This window comes from Maniola jurtina, chromosome 20 (genome assembly GCF_905333055.1).
Source record: "Maniola jurtina chromosome 20, ilManJurt1.1, whole genome shotgun sequence".
NCBI classification, from domain to species: Eukaryota; Metazoa; Arthropoda; class Insecta; order Lepidoptera; family Nymphalidae; genus Maniola; species Maniola jurtina.
Window position 1 is genome coordinate 5,427,218 of NC_060048.1, and position 19,856 is coordinate 5,447,073.

The 19,856-nt window shown below is 35.9% G+C and overlaps 2 protein-coding genes across 5 annotated transcripts; one reads left to right on the top strand and one right to left on the bottom strand.

Moving 5' to 3' along the window:
* On the bottom strand, positions 1-7,598 carry LOC123875482 (ras-related protein Rab-2A). Its single transcript, XM_045921331.1, has 6 exons — positions 7,384-7,598; positions 4,638-4,797; positions 4,011-4,166; positions 3,398-3,578; positions 2,837-2,970; positions 1-2,425 (listed from the first exon to the last, which is right to left on the bottom strand). Exons 1-5 carry the CDS (start codon positions 7,427-7,429, stop codon positions 2,872-2,874), a joined length of 642 nt encoding a protein of 213 aa, XP_045777287.1. The 5' UTR covers positions 7,430-7,598; the 3' UTR covers positions 1-2,425; positions 2,837-2,871.
* On the top strand, positions 7,004-19,459 carry LOC123875470. 4 transcript variants are annotated; one of them, XM_045921313.1, is made up of 9 exons: positions 7,004-7,243; positions 8,705-9,943; positions 11,758-11,927; positions 12,308-12,466; positions 12,691-12,776; positions 13,132-13,289; positions 13,637-13,906; positions 14,052-14,278; positions 14,565-19,459. In XM_045921313.1, exons 2-8 carry the CDS (start codon positions 8,707-8,709, stop codon positions 14,246-14,248), a joined length of 2,277 nt encoding a protein of 758 aa, XP_045777269.1. In that variant the 5' UTR covers positions 7,004-7,243; positions 8,705-8,706; the 3' UTR covers positions 14,249-14,278; positions 14,565-19,459. The 4 variants fall into 4 exon arrangements, with proteins under 4 accessions (XP_045777269.1, XP_045777268.1, XP_045777270.1 ...); XM_045921312.1 differs by lacking the exon at positions 7,004-7,243 and adding an exon at positions 8,331-8,383; XM_045921314.1 differs by lacking the exon at positions 7,004-7,243 and adding an exon at positions 8,513-8,608.
* Positions 19,460-19,856: the final 397 nt, after the last annotated feature.

Genomic DNA, 19,856 nt, shown 5'->3' on the forward strand with positions numbered 1-19,856 from the left:
TTGTCGATAATTTAGCTAATATTGGTAAGATGTATGCACATTTACATGTCAAGATAGTAAACAGAAATTAGTGTGATTTCTTTCTGGGCAAAGGCTGTAACGCATTTACTTATATCACTTTAAAATTCACAGCATTTTAATACTAAGCCAAGTTCACACCTACCGATTGCTAGGCCACGTTATTGATTTTGACAGAGTGATGCTGCTTAATATTAACTTATCATAGACCATATTACTTTGTATGGACCCAGTCATTGAACAAACATAATGGCACCGATTCCTCTGTGCTAAAATGCCGAGTTTATAAGTACATATTTAAGATATTGCGCTGATTTATTTATTGATTAAACCATGAAAGATTTTTGTTCGGACGACCATATCTTGTCATTTATGTCAATGTAACTTATTTTCAATTTTCTACGTCTTATCATGTCAATAATAATAATTAATCGTTCTTATACTTTAAAGTTAAAAACCGTAGCCCAGCAATTTGGTTCAGTATAAACTAAGCCTGGAAGCAGCTACAAATCTAAGCATACTCCCTTCACCGATGTTATATTAGAACTTAACTAAACATAATTGAAATTATTAGTCACTTTACTTCACTATTGGCTCGAGTAAGAATTTTAAAAAAAATAGCAAAAAAAAAATAACATGCTTTTGTTTGCAATGCTTGTTCAAATTATGGATATTAACACACTGGGTGCAAAATGCAAATAATAATATTATGTACCTAACAAATTAGCCCCACTGGGCTTGTGGCCGCCAATGTGGCTAATTCTGTTGTACACAATTTTTAAACTAATTAGCCACAATATCTCGATTATTGTGACGTCGATTTGACAGTTTTACAATTTATATGTCGAATGTGGCGCTACAAAATTCATTGCATCAGAGTCAAGTCTAAATGAAACAACACAAACATTACAATTTCATGAATGATGAATAATATACATAAAATACAGGTATATGATTCCACGCCTGGTCCATTCTTACATTTACTCATTGGTACCGATTCTGATGGCAATAAAATTTCTGAGTAATCACATTTTTTTCTTACTAATGTAATAAGAAAAGACAGACAAACTTATTTTAATTTAAAACTGTCAAACCTCGTGACTTAAGGTGCCAAAGCATACTGTTTTTCTAGTCTCACTAAAATTTCAAGTATTTAATTTTAAACTCATTTTCTGTCCTTTTTTAGTAATATTAAAAAGAAAAAGATGCAGATACTCTTAAATTTTATTTAGACAAAGACATCAGAATCGACGCCAGAGCCTGGTTACGCGTAATGAATTTACTTAGACTTACTTTAGATATTTATGATAGTATAGCTATACGAGACATTACTGCCACTACATAGTAAATAAAAAATTGAAATAAGGGTTTACCAATGCCTAATTTATATAAAACGTCTATATAGCTAAGAAACAATATTTTCTAGAAGATTAAAGAAACGTCTGAATAAATCTGTGTACTTCTTTTATTATAATAAGTCATAGTCGTGAACATTAATGAGGATACATTTACATTAATCCAGTAAGCTGTAACCAACTCATCCAGTAATCCAGTCAGTTAGTATAAGTTGAGCAGTCTATGTATGTTTGTCGGTTGTTGTCATTCATAATTGTCAAACTAAATGAGGTGTCATTGGCTACATGTCATGGCCAATATTATGACGTTATTACAAATCCAATATGGCGATATGACAAAAAATAAGTCTTGAAAAACAATGGCCGAATTTAAGTATTCTTGGAACTGTGTGTAGAGTGCCATAATAGAGAGATATTAAAATCGGGGTCTCGATTACGACAGTGACGATCACAATCTCCACTGATTGGCCGACACTCTCGCTATTGGCTAAAATGCATTGTTGTAGCAAAAATATCGAACATCAAAACTTTCACTAGGTAACGAAGCTTGTACATATATACATAGATGTGACGACATTTGACGTATTTTTTTTTTGTTAAATCGATAATTTGAAATGGTTAGCAAACCTAAATGCCTGCAGCGATTGTGGATTTTACGAATTCTGGCAGAATCTCTGTTTAAAAATTAGGTACTGAGAACTCCATTGAGATTGTGTGAGAGAGAGAATGCAAAGGCGATTGTGATGGTGATACAGTAGCACCGTGCATTTTGGATTAATGTAAATGTAAACATATTATCATTTTGTAAGATTAAGTAATTATTATTCAAGTAAAAATAGAAAATAGAGGGTTTGTTGTATAAAATGACTAAGTTACCTTTTAATTGGCAGGTATTTTTCAGGATACCTGGAATTGAAATTACATAGATTCGTTCCGCATTGTCACTATTACAGCGAGTTGAGATGCAACAATTGTAGCATAAAAATAAAACTAGTTAATCCGTCTTGCAGTAAGTTTCGTACCAAAGTTTGTTGCACACAGCTGCACCTGTTCTGAAATCAACAAATTATGAAATATTATCTCTTACCACATCACTGCTCTTACGTAATTTTTAACTTATGTTGCTCTTACGTAATTTATAACTTATGCTGTACAATGTACATATTTCTTTTCACACATGCTTTATAGCATATAAAGATTTTTATATAAACCTGTAAGGATGATACTACCATTGGCGCAATTAAAATGCCATAAGCCTAAGTTGTCGTATTAGTATACAAATTGCGAAAAACCAAATTTTTGAATTTCGCGGGCAGACTCGTCTCATGCCCTTTAAGCGACGCGCGTACGTCACTGCCGCGCGGCACGGCTGGAGAGAATATCGTGCGGGGCGCTGACGCGACGCGCAGTTCAGTTCGAGTGCGTGGGTACCTTTAAGTATTAATGTATGATCGTGTACTCACTGTATCGAGTGGCCTCAGCGTGTGCAGCGCAGCACCTAACAACAGCCGCCCGGCGGCGCACCGCCCGCGCCCGCGCCCCCCGCACCGCCTGCGCCGCCCGTCGAGTGCTGCGGACCGATCTTGATGCCGTTCGCCTATAACATATAACATCACATTACCACAGTGTAAGGAACAAAATGTTTCCCATTTGTATTATATTATTTTTTATTTTTATTTAAAGGTTTACTAGCGATTTAACATATAAACTATAATAAAAACATACATTGATTTTTCTATCATGCTCAATGGCCAAATTTCATGATTCTAGGTCAACGGGAATTAGTACCCTATAGGTTTTCTTGACAGACACGGAGGACGGACAGACAGACAGACAGACAGACAACAAAGTGATCCTTATAAGGGTTCCATTTTTTTTTGAGGTATGGAACCCTAAAAACTATTTTTTTCTTGCTATTTGACATTATAAAATTGTATATTGAATTTAGTTAATGAAGGCATTGCAAGACTGCCGCTAACGTCGGCGTAAACTATATTCAATATATAAACCGCTTCACGCGTCACCTCATTGTTGATGTCGAAGACGCCCTCCTGTATCTTCTCGTAGATTTCCTTGGCAGTGTTGATGAAGGCTTCCTCAACGTTAGCAGCGGTCTTTGCTGACGTTTCCATGAACACAAGCCCGTGTTCGCGTGCGAACGCCTCGCCTTCTTCCTTTTTCACTTCGCGCCGCGATTCCAAGTCACTGGAATAAGTAATAGATTCATCATCATCTCAATCAGAACTCCTAAAAGTTAGATGCCTGGGATCAAACCTTGGATCCCACAAATACAAAGTTGAAGTCTAATGGTACACGACTCGCACAAATAGGGTTTAATGACCGGACAGTGCCATCTACGATGTGGTTATATAAATTATTTGTTGAACACGTTTTTGTTTTTTTTTTTATTATGCAACCACAAATTCACGGTTTTCGGATATTTTCCGTTACTTGTGCTTATAAAACCTACATACCTGCCAAATCTCATGATTCTAGTCAATGAGAAGTATCCTATAGTTTTTTTTGACAGACAACAGACAGACAGACAACAAAGTGATCCTATAAGGGTTCCTTTTTCCCTTTTGAGGTACGGAACCCCAAAAAACATGTGTGATGTATATAGTATAAGCATCTCACCTCTTATTACCGATAAGCATGATAACCATATTTGAATTGGAATGCTGGCGGGCGTCTTCTAGCCAGGTAGTCAAATGGTTAAACGTCTCTCGTCTAGTGATGTCGTACACTAGCAGTGCACCTGCTGCACCCCTGTAGTATGATCGGGTGATTGACCTACACAAAGACAAAAAAACTGACATTTATCATCATGATCAACCGATGACGCCTATGTCAGAATGAGAAGGCTATAGCCCATAATCTGCCACACTGGCCCAGTGCAAATTGGAAGACTTCAAACACTTATGAGAACTGGTGAGCTCTCAGGCATGCAGATTTTCTCACGATGTTTACCTTCACCGTTGAAGCAAGTGATATTTAATTACTTAAAATGCACATAACTCCAAAAAGTTAAAGGGCACCTGGGGTCGAACCTCCAAGCTGTTGAATTGGAACTCTTTGTCTTCTGGGGATAAAAAGTAGCCTATGTCCATTCCCAGGATGTAAGCTAACTCTGTACCAAATTTCATCAAAAGCGATTAAACTGTTGAGCTGTGAAAAGCTAGCAGACAGACAGACACACTTTCATATTTATAATATTGGCGATGAAAGTACATGGTGCAAACTGTTAAAATAACCAATACTTGCCTAAATGCCTCTTGACCGGCAGTGTCCCATATCTGAAGTTTGATTTGCTTGCCATCTATGGTGATCATGCGGGCACCAAACTCAACACCAATGGTCAGGTCATGGACTGGCTGAAATCTTTTGTCAGTGAACTGGAGCAGCAAGCATGACTTGCCCACACCTGGAAGTGGATATATTACCACAAGTTAGGACGGCTGGTCTTGTACCTGCGCAGTCGGCGATTTATCGATCTATTGAATGGCAAAAAGGGGTGAAAGGGAGGTCTATTCGGCGACGCCTTGGTTTGTTGCAACCAGTAGTTGTCTTACGTGTAGCTTGACTGTAGCTTGGTTGTAGATTCCAAAAATAATGGGTATGGTATGACACGCAAAATCAATCTGTTATTACTCATTATAATAAATCAGTTTTTGTTCATGTTAATAACTTTAAGTACTAGAACTAAAACATTATTACTAAAAATAACAATATGAACCTTATGATTTTTTATGGTTGTCTGAGGACAGGCTAAGAACCGAGATATTATGCTAAAATGTACCAACACACATTGCACTGGTTTTGAGAAATTAGTGTTAAAATGTTGATAATAAGAAAGCTCATGATGAGCTCATGGTCCAGCTAACTAATAATAATTGTTGTGAATGTCAGTTCGTGCTCTTTGCTTCACAGCTTTGACACATTAAAGTGGATTAAGTATTGATTTGTGGTTTTCTAGTATTTGAATATTCATTGATTCATTTTTTGTCAGTTTATGGGTTAGCACATTTTGTCATAATGGGTCACTAGTATCACTGCCAGATACAATATCCTATTGTGACTCCCACAGTTCATAACTCATCCTCAAGGCCTATTAAGATTATAAACCTGGCTGTGGCCAAAGTTCCTTGATATCAGAGAATTCAAAGAATCAAATAACATGACATTAATAACTTTATTAATATACACTCATAATAAAATTGATACAGTAGGTGTTTCTTTCTTTTTAAATTTGTATCTGTAATAAGTATGTAATTATTGTTAATAATAATTCCTACTACAGACATGCTGTTGCTTTATAACTGTACTTATTTCTAGTCTCTTTGTAACTGTACTTTGGACTCATTGTATAAACTTTATAAAATAACTAGCTGATGCCCGCGACTTCGTCCGTGTGGATTTACGTTTTTCAAAATCCCACGGAAACTCTTTGATTTTCCGGGATAAAAAGTAGCCTATGTGTTAATCCAGGATATAATCCTTTCTAAATTTCAGCCAAATCCGTCCAGTAGTTTTTGCGTGATTGAGTAACAAACATCCAAACATCCACACTTAAAATCACACTTCAGCCATGGACTTTAGCAAAGAAATACATGTTTCAATTGCATGTATAATGTATATATGTTTACTTATGAAATAAAATGTAGGTTTCCCAAATCAGTTTAATTACTTAATTGATTAGGAAATTAAATAAAATTAATATTATCATTATTTATTATTGGTGTCACAGATAAACATTGAAGTATTAAGAACAATTTGTATTTTGCTTGTTTGTGACACTACCATAGAATAAATTCTTTTCTTTCTTTCTTTATCATTACCATACTGTTAACACAAATGATTAAATTAAGTTGAAATATATAAGATTATGAAGATTAAATTAAAAATCAAATCCCTAAATATTTTCCCCCCTAAGTGTAGTTAAAAACACTATCACAAAAATTTCAAATCAAATCCATTGTGTAAATTTTTGTTTTGAAATTTTGTTACTGACAAGTCTTTTGAATTTTATACTTAGTGGTGTTCTGTTATAGACTATAACTCTTTGTTTTGGTTTGAGCTGTATGATTATAATATGTCAGTCAGTCAGTTTTTCTTTTGTTTAGTATAATTAATATTTATTTAATATTACTTTTTTCTTACAAATAGCGAGCAAAAAAGCAGGCGGGTTGCCTGATGTTAGTTATTACCACCCCACCATTCATCAACATTTTCAACACTAGCGGAACTGTCAATATTGCAATTAACAAAGGAGTTTATCATAATACTATTTACAATCACATTCATGCTATCATTATATTTCATTACTTAAAATGAATATTAGTTTATCGCTATAAGTCATTCATAACTGACTTTCCAGCAAGAATATCAAAAAAATATAATTTACTAGCTAATGCCCATGGCTTTGTCAGTATGGATTTAGTTTTTTGGAAATCCTGTGGGAACTCTTTAATTTACTGGGTTAAAAAATTGCCTATGTCATTCTCCAGGTCAACATGATTGAAGGACAAATAAACAAACCAACAAACAGACTCACTTTCACATTTATAATATGGGTAGTGATATTGGTATTGTAAACGGTTCAATAATTTGTAAATAAAAAACAAAGAAAGACCTTGACATAGCAACAAGTAGGTAATATGATGATTGAAGATTATATCGTTATCACTTGTGCAACCAAATCCATTGTTAGTTTTTCAACACGAATTTATAAATTATAGTTTAACATTACAACTTATAAACATACACTGTTAACTGAATATAATATGCGCCTCAGCATACTCGGTTACGGCGCAGCGTAGGAGGAAGGCGAACTTCATCGTTTTGCTACCTTTGAAACGGTAATCACCTTTGTATGCCTGACGCATACTTGAAAATATAGCACTATCGTCGTTTCCTATTGTATTTCCATTATTTACAATTCCTAATTAAGAAATGCAACTGTAAATTCTACATGCAAAACAATCTAAAGAAATAAAAATAAAATCAATACCTGTGTCGCCGATGATGATGTATTTGAACAAGTAGGCGTAAGCCATTTTAGCGACTGTTGCTCAAATTTATGATGAAATCGAATAATAAAAACGAAACACTAAACTCATGTAACACTTTCCTTGTTATAATAAGACGCAATTTTTAATTATAATTTAAAATCTTGCAGCTGGTTACTAGAAACTCAATTTCAATGTGTCATTGCGAATTGCACTGTCAAACATCTGTCAAATCAAAAAATTGGCAAATTATTACACAAGATCGTTCATTTCTTCATTCATTCATTCATTGGTACTAGAACATAATTTTTTTTTCTTACCATAGACTAGAGAGTAAGGTCCGGGTCCAGGTTTAGTACCTACGTCTTCAGACTGGTATATAGTGATCTGTGTTAGTACGGTCCGACCTCAAAGTCTGGGCTTAGAAACTTTGAATTAAAGAAGAAGGCAACGGGGGACGAGGTCCCAAACAAAGGGTCTGATGAAGGTCCAATTGTCCAATTAATTTGGCTTGACATCATGAAACCCAAAAGAGCTCCCAAAAATAATGCTAATAAAAATACCAATGTTACCCATTTCTATTTACTACTATTTTATAATGTATAATCTGTGTTTAGTTGTCAACCTTCGACTAGGGAAACTTTTTTTTTTTTTTGGTCTTCGTCTGTGATGGCGTTTGCTGGCGCGCGTGCTGTGCTTGTTTGGAGTGTTTTTTTTTTGTTAAGAGTGGCTGGTTTTTGTGTTAGTTGGTGTTTTTTGGTGGTGGAACTGACTGGGAAGCGCTCTAAAGGGGCGCCACGCGTATGTCGGCGGGCGCCGGCACAGCCGGAGTCCATACAGTTTGTATAAATTCAATAAATATCACAAACTTGACATTGGCTAATCAGAGTAAAGCCAGATTTAAAGAAAAAAAAAACTTTTTTTTTTTCTAAGTTGTCAACAAGTCAACAAGAATATGCTTCGTCTGTGAATCTGCTGTCAAACTTTTGTCTAACGAAATTGGTTTGTTATTAAATTCTATTATATCACCAACTGTTCTCGTGTCTCTTCAATCCCACACGATATTGGCGAAGTAAATCGCGCCCACCTGGTGCAGCTCCGCGCCAAAAAAAAAAAAAAAAAAAAAAAAAAATTCTATTATTATTTCACTTCTCTTTCTTAAATATTTAGAATTTAGTTAACAATTTAACTAATGAGTATAATCCATTATGTTTAATTAAAGAGATTGTATGTATTTTTAAATTACATTTAAAGAATCATAATTTGTGATTAACCTTAAACTGGACAATGCCGACCACTGTTGATACAATAATATATTTGTAGTGATGGATTCTCCCGAGGAGTCAACCTTATCGCGAAATCGCGGTAAACATGATCGTGAAAATGAGATACCTAGAAACTGTAAGGGCACGTCGAAACAACCTGTACAAGGTGACTGTGATGGAAATGTGTTTACATCAATGTCACATGAATCAGATTTACGTTCGAGGCCTCTGAACGGTCCGCGAGCTAGGAGTTTGAATTCTTTGTCCAATAATGAGACTGGGCAACCATCTAATAGACTTATGGAAAACAATTTAAGACAAGAAAGTAGTAATACCCCACAGACGTCAAAGAGTGTGAACAAGTTTAGTGTTAATCAGTTTGATCTCGTTAGTGCCTCCAAATCTGACACAAATGCCCGTGATAATGGCTTAAGCTCCGGCCAAGATAAGCAAACATGTCAAAAACACAAGGTATGCTTGGAATCTGTTAGTAACTCTTACAGTATGAATGCCCCTTCGACAAGTGGGGCCTCAACTAGCAGAATTGGTGAAGTTCTGCTAGATAACAGTGGTTTTAGGGAGAGTAGAAAAAGGCCATCAAGCTTGAAGTTGAATAAACCTAATCTTGAAGCTGATGACAGCTCTAGTGACACAGGGAATGATGATTATTCATTAGGTTCAGAAGATGGTTGTATTTACACATATAGAGGTGGAGAGCATTTGGCTGACTTGCCAAGTTCTTTCTTTAGCTTGGACATGGGCTTGCCTTTGGATAGGCATCTTCCATTGCTCCCAAACTATCCAGTTGCTCAACCGGCTGGTCAGAATGCTAGGGAACATGGTTCGAGAATATCCAGCCCTGATATGGACTTTCTAGAAATGGACTTTGACCCAGGGCCATCATGTGAAGTTGACACAGGTGATGAGTCCACTCCTGATGCCGACCTGGATGTTGAGAACATGCATGAGGAGGATGATCCAGTTATCGTTAGAGGGACATCTCCAGAGTACTTGCCTAGTGTTGTGCAGCAACAACCAATAGCTGTCGCATCTAGTTCTCAAGCAAATGTTGAACCAAATGATTACAATGAGCCTTCTACTAGCAGAGGTGCAGAACCGGCGCAAGAGCCTGACAATGCAAGAGGAGTCCAGACATATGGACCGTATATAACACATGTAAATGTTAGGGGTGAAAACATTCTTGTTCGCAGAACTATGTCAAATTGCCCAAGCAACAATATTGTTTCAGTGCATGCATCTAGTGGAGATTTAGTATCACCAAGAGAAATATTAAATTGTGAGTATTTCTTTGTATGGCTACCTAGTTGATAGACTGATTTTAATTGAATCAAATAGTTTGTCAATAATTTCTGTAGTGTACTGGTCTTCTCAACTTAACTTTTTCTGCAGTTTTTGTATTGCTCTTAAAATTTTTATTAATAAATTTGAAAAACTTAAGGCAATGTTAAGTATTGAATTCAGACTGAGACGATCAAAAATAGTGATGTATAATTAACTGCTGTGCAAAATGTCAGATTGTTTCGAATCTGCATTTAGATCTAACAGTTTAAAGCTGTTGTTGTTTGTCAGTCAGTATTTGGTGTTAATTCTGATATTTTTTTCTCTAAACTAAATTTGAAGTACATCTGTTCCTTTTGAACATTTTGCTAAAAAAGAAGAGAACTTGAATTTTAAATTTAAAGACTAATTTTAGTGCACTCTACTTTAAACAATAGTTTCACAACTGGTACCTAGAGGTAACAAAAATTTGACAGATCTAAATTAAATTCAGTTCGTCTATCCTTTTCTTATTAAAACATTTGTAAAGAAAAGATATAAAAACTCTAAAATTTAGTTGTGATCAGAATCAGTACCAGTGTTAGGGTGAGATCTATTGAGTGCACTCTGATTTTACTTTTCTTTATTGGGAGGAGGAAAATCCTCATGGATACCATCTGGCATGCCCGACTCCACTGCAGATGTTGCGCAGTGATCTATGGACTAAAAACCTCCTCCACTCTTCGATATCTCCACTCATGGGGCTTCCTGGAATGGCACTAGGGATTGCAATCCAGCGGCATTTTCAATCCAGCTGGATTTTTGCTGGATCGAAGCAAATCCAGCTGGATCCAGCGCGGATCCAGCACTTAGCTATTTTTCAAAGAAATGCGACATTTTTTAATATTTTAAATGTACAAACTTAAATAACTAACTACCTATATTTATTCGTAGTTAAAATATGAGGTATATCTATGACAAAAAAGTTTTATATCAAAAAAGAAATGTTTTTTTAAATACAATTAAGCACCGATGCATTTAACTTTCAAACACTTCAGAATCAGTGTTCCGCTAACTCTGACGTGGTTTGCGATTCACTGTTTACTAGGATCTCCGGCCGTCCACGGGGTTTGTTTATTTCAATTGTTTGGGGTCAAAATAATTTCCAGAACGAAAAAGTTGGACCCAAAACGTGCCCTGCTTTCTTTCACAGTAGAGCCTTCCCTTATACACATTATAAATCTGAAATAGCTATTCACTTACTATTTTACTAACTTTGTAAGGCTCTCAGTCTCACTTATCTTCGAAATAAAATTGCGTAGCCTATCCCAATTCACACTTATATAAAATCTCAATTGAAGTTGAAATTATAATTAAATTAATTAATTAATTATTATAATATAATATCAGACTTGAGAAGCCAATCAACTATGTTACAGTTTTTTTACTTTTCTGAAAGACATTCAATGGTTTTTGCGCGAAAAAGAAAGTTAATTACTTGTTTTTAGCCGATTGCGGATCCGCACCGCTGGATCCAGCATCTTACGCTGGATCCAGCAAGCACCAAAATTGTGCTGGATCCAGCTGGATTGCTGGATTGCGGATCCAGCATTGCAATCCCTAAATGGCACCAAGCATTGCGTCAGTTACTTAGATCCTAGATCAAGTTTACTTAGACTTAAGACACAGTTAAAATGAGATGGATGTATATCTCTCACATAACTCTGTCTCGTTTTAACTCAGTCTTACGTCTGAGCAAAATCAAAGTGTGCTCTATAACTCACCCTTAGTTTCAATAAATGCATTTTAATAAAATAAAGTGTGTTATTTTAGATGAAGAGGAACATGCAGAGCAGCCTTTGGCCTATCAAATTAATCAAGGGGAGCGGCCGGCATTTGACTCTGTCAACCTGTCCTCCGCCTTGTACCATGTTACTATGGCCAAGAAACTGATGGTTGAGAAAATTGCCTCTGAGATAGAAAGTCATGATGCAGCATCTATGGTAAACTATATTTTGGCTTAATTAATAAGATGGATTATATTCCAGTGACTTACAATAGCAGTAATCAACATCATTTAGAGTTCCGTGCCTCAAAATTAAAAATTAAAATAATCGTATACTCTGTCTCGTTCACTCACATAGGCAATAATACGCGCTGCCCAGCGAATGGGATATGTGACTTGGACCATGTGGATTTAAATTTTTAAAAATCTTGTGGGAACTCTATGATTTTCCAGGACAAAAATAGCTTGTCCCTGTAATACAAGCCGTCTCTGTCCCAAATTTCATCAATATCAGGTAAATGGATATGCTTTAAGTAACCAGCAGATACATATGTTCACATTTATAATAAATTGAAGTAAGTATGGATTATTTTTTAGGAGCAGGAGTCCCAACCGGCTGATGCATCAAGCGAAGCTACTGTAGCTTGTGTGGAGCCGCCGCGATGCATGGTTTGGTCTGAACGCGAGGCGTGCGAGCGACAAGTTACCCAGATCGGCACTTCAGCTTGCGGGGCCACGGCTGTCGTTAACACATTTGTAAGTTCATTTTAACAGTGCTTCTTCATGGTTGCTTCAGACTTGAAGACTCAGCTGAGCGTGAGAGCATGCTAATGCAATGAATATTTATGGATAAAAAGACCAACTTGCGTGCCTCGAAATTTGATTTAAATTAAAGATGTTATGTTACCTACTATATTTATAGTTTTAAAACATAGTTAATGGAGAGAGAAATTATTATTCTTTTAATATTATGTTTATAGATTGCATTGGGGGTACCCGTGGACATAGAAAGAATTAATACCGCTGTTGGAACTAGATTGAGAGCAAATAACGCACCTTTGCCGAGGTAAGGTTTTCTTTCTCCTAATCTTTCTTCTGGCCAAGTTTCTGGTCTTAAGCTGGCCATACAGGATCAAGTTAACCATCAAGTTAGCAGTTTTCATGATTCTAGGTCAACGGGAAGTACCCTATAGGTTTTCTTGACAGAGACGATGAATGGACAGATGGACAGATAGACAGACTGACTTATATGAATAAAGTGATCATATAAGAGTTCTGTTTTTCGTTTTGAGTTATGGAACCCTAAAAATGTCGTTAAACCACGAAATAAGTCTAAAATAATTAAATAAATATGGTGAGATTGATATATTTTAATTGATGCTGGGTATTTATGACATTCCCGTTAATTTGAATGTATTCAGGTACCTATTTTCGAGGGCGGTGGCGGGGTGCACGGCTGCTGATTTAGTGGCGGGCATACAGAGGGCTTCAGAGGGCCTGGTTACTGCAAGGTTCTTCCATACGCACCCAGAAAGGGCCGTCTCACTGTCTCACTGGCTCGCTGATTGGATATCACTGGGTAAGAATTTATTCTATCTCTCTCTGCATCATATTCTTTTTTAAGCGGAATTTACATTACGAAATTAGTTTCACGACATTAATTTCACGATCAATCGCATATGTAAACGTCTAATTTCGTAATGCATGTATGCTTGTTAGGTACTCTTTCACGCAAAAACTACTGAACGGATTTGGCTTGGCTTCAGAACGAAAACTCCCGAAATGCCTATTAAAAAGACTCAGACGGTCACTGTTATTGATGAGGTCTTCCAATAACAACTCAATATTCAGCGTAACTTTAAATAATTCGACTGTGTCCTAATATTCTAGCGAGCGATGATAATTGGATGTTTGAATCCTGTTTAGGTGCAGTACCAATCCTAACCCTTAACCTGCAAGTGGGCTGTGAAGGCGACATCCCCGACGCGTGGCATCATCAGATGGTGTTTGGGGTATCATCTAGGGGTATCTACTTGACCAACCCTGTTGAGTGTGTACAAGAGTCGACCCTGTGGCCGCGCCTGACGTCACCGTCCGTGCTGCTGGTGCGATCGAGGGACATCTTGAGTAGGTTCACTGACCTAACACCGCTCATGGTTGTGCCCGATGAACGATTTCACACTTTTAATGTTCTTGGTAAGTAAATGTAAATTGGAATGTAAATTGCTGGATGAAATCGGACTTAAATTGTCGATTAACCGAACTACTTTTATGGAAATAGAAAATTATTAAATAGCTGAGTTTTCAGTTTCTTGTAGTTAAAATAAAAAACTTATTTCAGGTCAAGTGGTGAACGTGATACGCGAATTTCGCGCCAACGGCTGGTCCGAACACGGTACGAGGACCCGTCACATCCGCATTCCGGCCTCCTACCAGGCAGGCATCACTGTCGCCGCGCTCACAGGCTCCGAGGCGCACCGGCGCCTGATGCACGCGCCACAGTTGCCCGTACTGTCGCCCGAGACAGGGCCAGCTTGAGGCCGACTACTAGTGCTACGGGTGTACATGGTGAGTACCGAGCGGCGTGACGTCACGCGCTAACAGGCTCCGAGGCGCACCGGCGCCTGATGCACGCGCCACAGTTGCCCGTACTGGCGCCCGAGACGGGGCCCGCTTGAGGCAGACTGCTAGTGCTACGAGTGTTTAAAATCAGAGTTCCCACGGGAGTTTTGAAAACCCAAATCTACTAATATAATATTTAGATAATAATAAAATTAGACAAGCAAATTCAATTCAAAACTTTCAAAAGGATTAGACTTCTGTTTTGTACATTTCGATTTTTTTTTATTAACAGGTGAGCCGTAAAGTGATTAGCAAGACAAAGATGGACATAACATAATTACACAAGGATTAATCTTTAGTGTTTGTTCAGACGGACCGCACTACAACTACACGAGAGCCGCAAAAATGTCGCCAGGCAGTGGTCGTGTGGTGTACTGCAGGTGAATGCCGCAGACAAAATTACTAAGTACGTTGTTCGCGATGCGGTAGATCGCCGTTTAATCAATCCGAAACCAAAAAAGACCAATTAAAAATTCAACGTACCGCAAAAACCACCGAATTTTATGTAATAGTCTCTGCATGGATACAATTGAATGTGTATAAAATTGTGTAAAAAATTGCGTAGTTGGTATATAAGAAGGTAAGGTAAATTAAGACTATGTTCACACAAAATTTATACGTTATATTATATAATTTGTGGGATACATAAATTATGTATTTTATGTAGAAACAGGGTTTACTACTACTATTGAAAAAGCGTATAAAACTCTCTCGAAGAAATTTTTAAATTGAGTGTAACATGTATTCATTATTAATTAATACCTAGCAAGGTTAGTTTTTATCAATAACAAAACCATATTTTTGTCATACAATAGACAGAACTGCCAATATGAATGAACTCGAATATATTGTTATTATAATGTTTATGCGCAGTAAATTACTGAGGACACCTTATGTATCCTACGAATGTATTATTTGGTGTACAAGCCAACTTACAATTAGGATTTTTATAAATGTAATCTGTATTTATATTGCTTTTTATTGAATTACTAGCTGTTGCCCGCGATTTCATCCTCGCCCCGCGGGAAGTATCTTATCCCGTGGATTTTCCAATAAAAAAAACTTTCATATAAACCTTGTCCTAACAGTTATAAACAATAAAAAAAGAATTATCCAATTTGGTCCAGTCGTCTTCAAGTTATGGCGTGACCAAGGGAAATGGCGATTCATCTTTATTTATACAATGAATTAAACTATTATAAATATACCTATGATTACTATCCTTGAAGGTGAAAGCCAGATATTAAGATTAATTAAGTATTATTTTATTGTAAAGCATTGGGAACTGATTTTCATATCAATGAACTGCAGTAAATTTTTTGTACATAAATATTTTATTTTATCATTAAACTTGATCTTAGATTGCTCTGGGATAACAAGTCTTAAGGTAGGGATAAATCTAGCGGAAACCTGTGAGCAGAAGATTATGCGGTACTCTACTTCAATGTGTCTTATTGAAATATTAGAAACAGAATTACCGGTACTTTTAGCGTTACCAAAGTGCTGTTAAGTTAACGTTAAAAAGTAACGATAAAAATGATGATTCCCATTCATTCGTTAACGTTATCGTGATACTATAATACCGGTACAAGTAAAATTACTTATATACCGGTAATTATACACCTTTATTATCTAACGATGTCGGGTACAAAGTAGGATCTTCGCTCGGCGCGCATTTACCGTTAAGTGACGATAAAAATATAATGTTAAATAACATTGGCATACTGCTACTATTAACATTACCCTTTTAACGTAACAACGAATTAATGTTTTGGTAGTTTAACGTTAAAAATTTAGTAACGGTAACCGTCCCTGGTAATAAAAGTGCCATATCTGGGCGGACGAGGCCCTGTCCATGATTGCATTATTCCTTTACCAAAGCAGAACCGACACGAAACCATGGCATTCAGCTAGCGAAATTCCGCGTGCCGAATTTCCGCTAGTTTTTTCCTACTTCAAACTAATTCGGAACGATGAATACTTCTATGGGAAGATTTAGATAGATTTGGAGGTTGAACTATTGAATTAAAATTACCGTGTATTTAATGCGTTTTTGGATAAGTTTCATAATACTAAATAATAAAACTAGATATGGGTAGTTCTGGGTGGATATGTATCCGCGACGCGCAACGTTTATTGATGAAATGAATTAAAAAATTAATGAAATGAAAGAACTTGAAATGAAATAACTTTTTTCGCGTAGTACAACTTGTGCGATGCCACAATATGCTATGTTAGAACTCTACCACCGGTTTTGAAAGCAGATTCTATTGAAAAGAGTCAGCAAGAAAACGCAAACTTTTACAATATATAAATATACAATATATGTATACATACAATACAACTTGATAAGTCGTCTAACAACAGCAAACCAGTTCATGTGCTATACTTAAGTAATAAAATTAAAAAATAATCGCACGCATTCTTGACTCGGTTGCTGTGGTAATAGCATATCTATTAGCGGTAGTCAGAAAATGCAGTTTCGAAAAAAGAGCACATGAAATATTGTTCTAATGTGTTCTAAAATGTTGATTTTCATGTTTTATAGATACATAGAAGAAAGACCGTTTATTTGACGAACATTCCATAATAATAAATTCTGATTTAAAAAAATCTGGAAATCTACGTTTTGCCCTAGTTAGTGGCTATTGAGCTGGACTTAGGTTCATGACACAAGACCTGAATGTACATTCGGAACGGAGTTCGAAGTTTCTGCGGACCAACCAATCTCTACTTGAAGGTGTTTAGGTACTGACCAAGAGCATTCGTTTGTAATGTAACAGCTTGGATTCAAGCTTCAAGCCAAGCGCTACATTCGTTTGTAATAAATAATGATACAACTTTGACCTTTGCTGTAGACTGTAGAGAGTGCTGTAGTGAGTGAGCGAGTATTAAATTGTATTTTCTTCTGGCAGGTACTGTACCACTATAATGTAATGCTCAAAATTGAATGTCAAATTATTACATTGCATATTAATGTATATGTAAATGCCTGGTCAGTACGCACAACATTTTCGTATCGTTTCGTATGTGCGTATCGTTTAACATACAGAACTGTGTTAAACATATATGTGGTTCCATGCCCTATATATAGTCATCTGAGTGCAGGCTTTCTTGTGACCTTCTCTCTTCTTCGTTTCTTGTGTGTAATTGGCTAAATTTTATTAGCCACCAAAACAATTGTATATAATTTTGTAAGGATATAAATATTACGTATATTAGTCAATTGGTGCTTGCTAGTCAAAATTAAATTAGCACATACGTCTATATACTCATTATTAACACAAGTAAACTATAAAAAAAACATTGTACACTCATAATATCGTATAAAACTTTTCGTTAGCTTTATGTATCTAAGGCTCAAACATCATAAAATGTTTAATATGGCGTTAAAAAACACACGCTGATCGTTGTGTATAGCCACAACTGCCATTCTATCAGCAAGCTTGGTAAGCTTTGTGACGATTGTAACCACAATTAAATGCTCTGTAGTAACAAGAATACCTACCACAATTTAATTTCCCACGTCAACCACAACTATTAAAACAATAAGATAAAATCAATCAAAAAATGAGAAAAAAATCCGTGGGTTCAGCAGAAAGTTGAACCCACGGAATTGAGTGACATGACGTAACGCGCTAATACGTATATAATCGGGCACCGAATTACCGGTATTTTTTTGTAGTGTTACCAAAGTACCGTTATGTTAACGTTAAAAAGTAACGAGATACCCTTACATCCATTAACGTTGTCGAAATACCATAATTAATACCGGTAAAAGTAACAATACTGGTAATTATACACCAGAAAAAGTAGCATCTTCGCTCGACGTGCATTTACTGCTATTAGATAATAATCTGAGATAATTGTATTAGACGAAGAAATCAAAATTATTTAGACGCACGACAGTGCGTAATCCAAAACTTGAACGCATTTCATACACACCGACTTCCAAAAACGAGAAAGTTCTCATTTTTATGCGTATTTTTAATATTCCTATGGTTTATGGTTGGTATTGGTTAATAATTTTACATTTCATAATTTGTATCGATGGAATCGTAAGGTAACTAGGTAACCAATTGTGTAAAAATTATATTTTCCTTATACTTATTATAATATAGTGCCTACCTATAAATTACACATTTTAGTATTATTTCTTGAATCCTATTATGGCCAATTGCCATTAAAAACGTTATCTACTTCGCATGTATAAGTATGTACCGTACAAGTTTACAATATCATTTAAATATGATGGCAGTAAGTATATAATATTAATTTTACTAACCAACTTCTAAAAAAGGAGGTTCTCTATTCGACTGAATGTTTTTTTAACAAACTGCTAGTGCGTGTCAGGACAGCACAGTTCCGTATGCTAGTTGCTAAAGATTTCGTCAGTAGGTTTTTCGGAAAACTGTCTAAGAAACTTTACAATAATTTTAAAATCAAGGAGCCTCTCGAGGGGTTTAACATAATTTTTTAACCACAACAAATAAGGAAATTATTTCGGACATTTTACTGAGATACTGCAGAGCTATTTATACCTGAAACCAACTTAAAACCAGTTTAAACCTTTTTACTGGCAGGTCATAATGGAAATGAACGTTGAGCTTGTTTTCCTACGGTAAGCAGTGCTTTTACACCTCTATGGCCTGCACGCCAATGCTTGAAACACGTCAAACGCTGCTGTTTGGCGTGATGCTGACTTCTTGGATTAGATACCTATCTCTAGCAATATACAACTAGGAGCCGCGATATACATGGATATAATACCTACTAAGTTACTATGTTTCAGCCCTTAGTTTCAAAAATGCCATGCAAAGCGGAATTCACATTACGAAATTACTTTCATGCATGAGATTAATGTCACGCAACTAATTTCAATACGCACGAAATTAGACGTTAACACGTGAAATTGCTTGTGAAATTAATTTCATGCCACTAAATTCGTAATGTAAACTCGGCTTTATTTTTATTAGCAGCACAGTAGAAAAGTTGTTAAGTTGGTTATTTGCTTTATTATTTTAGTAGTTATTATAAAGGTTGTAAACATTTACTGTAACTCTACGTAATATTGATGAAGCAATGTTATTATAACATTATATTTTTGGAATATACTATCATAGAATACGAAAAGGTGTTTTATTTTTGCTAGAATATAAACTGACAGAATTTACCTTCCTATTATTGTGAGGCCGGCCGGTCCGACATTTCCCTTAGTAAATACATCCGTAACTACATACGTAGGGGAACCTTTCAAAGTTTTGCTTTAGAATATGGCTATTTTATTCAATACTGCAATTCAAAATTTGTCAAAATACCAATTTATTACTTCATGACAAAGAAATAGGTGGCTCTCCGTGGTTATATTTAATATTAGAAGGTAAGTGGGTCTCATCAAACGAGGTGAAGACAAATTCATGATAAATTCGTATGCTTTTGTGTGTGTAATACATATGCGTAACACAGAGACATCTTACTAGATATTGGTTAAAAAATTAAAATCGGTTCATTAGTTTAGGAGCTA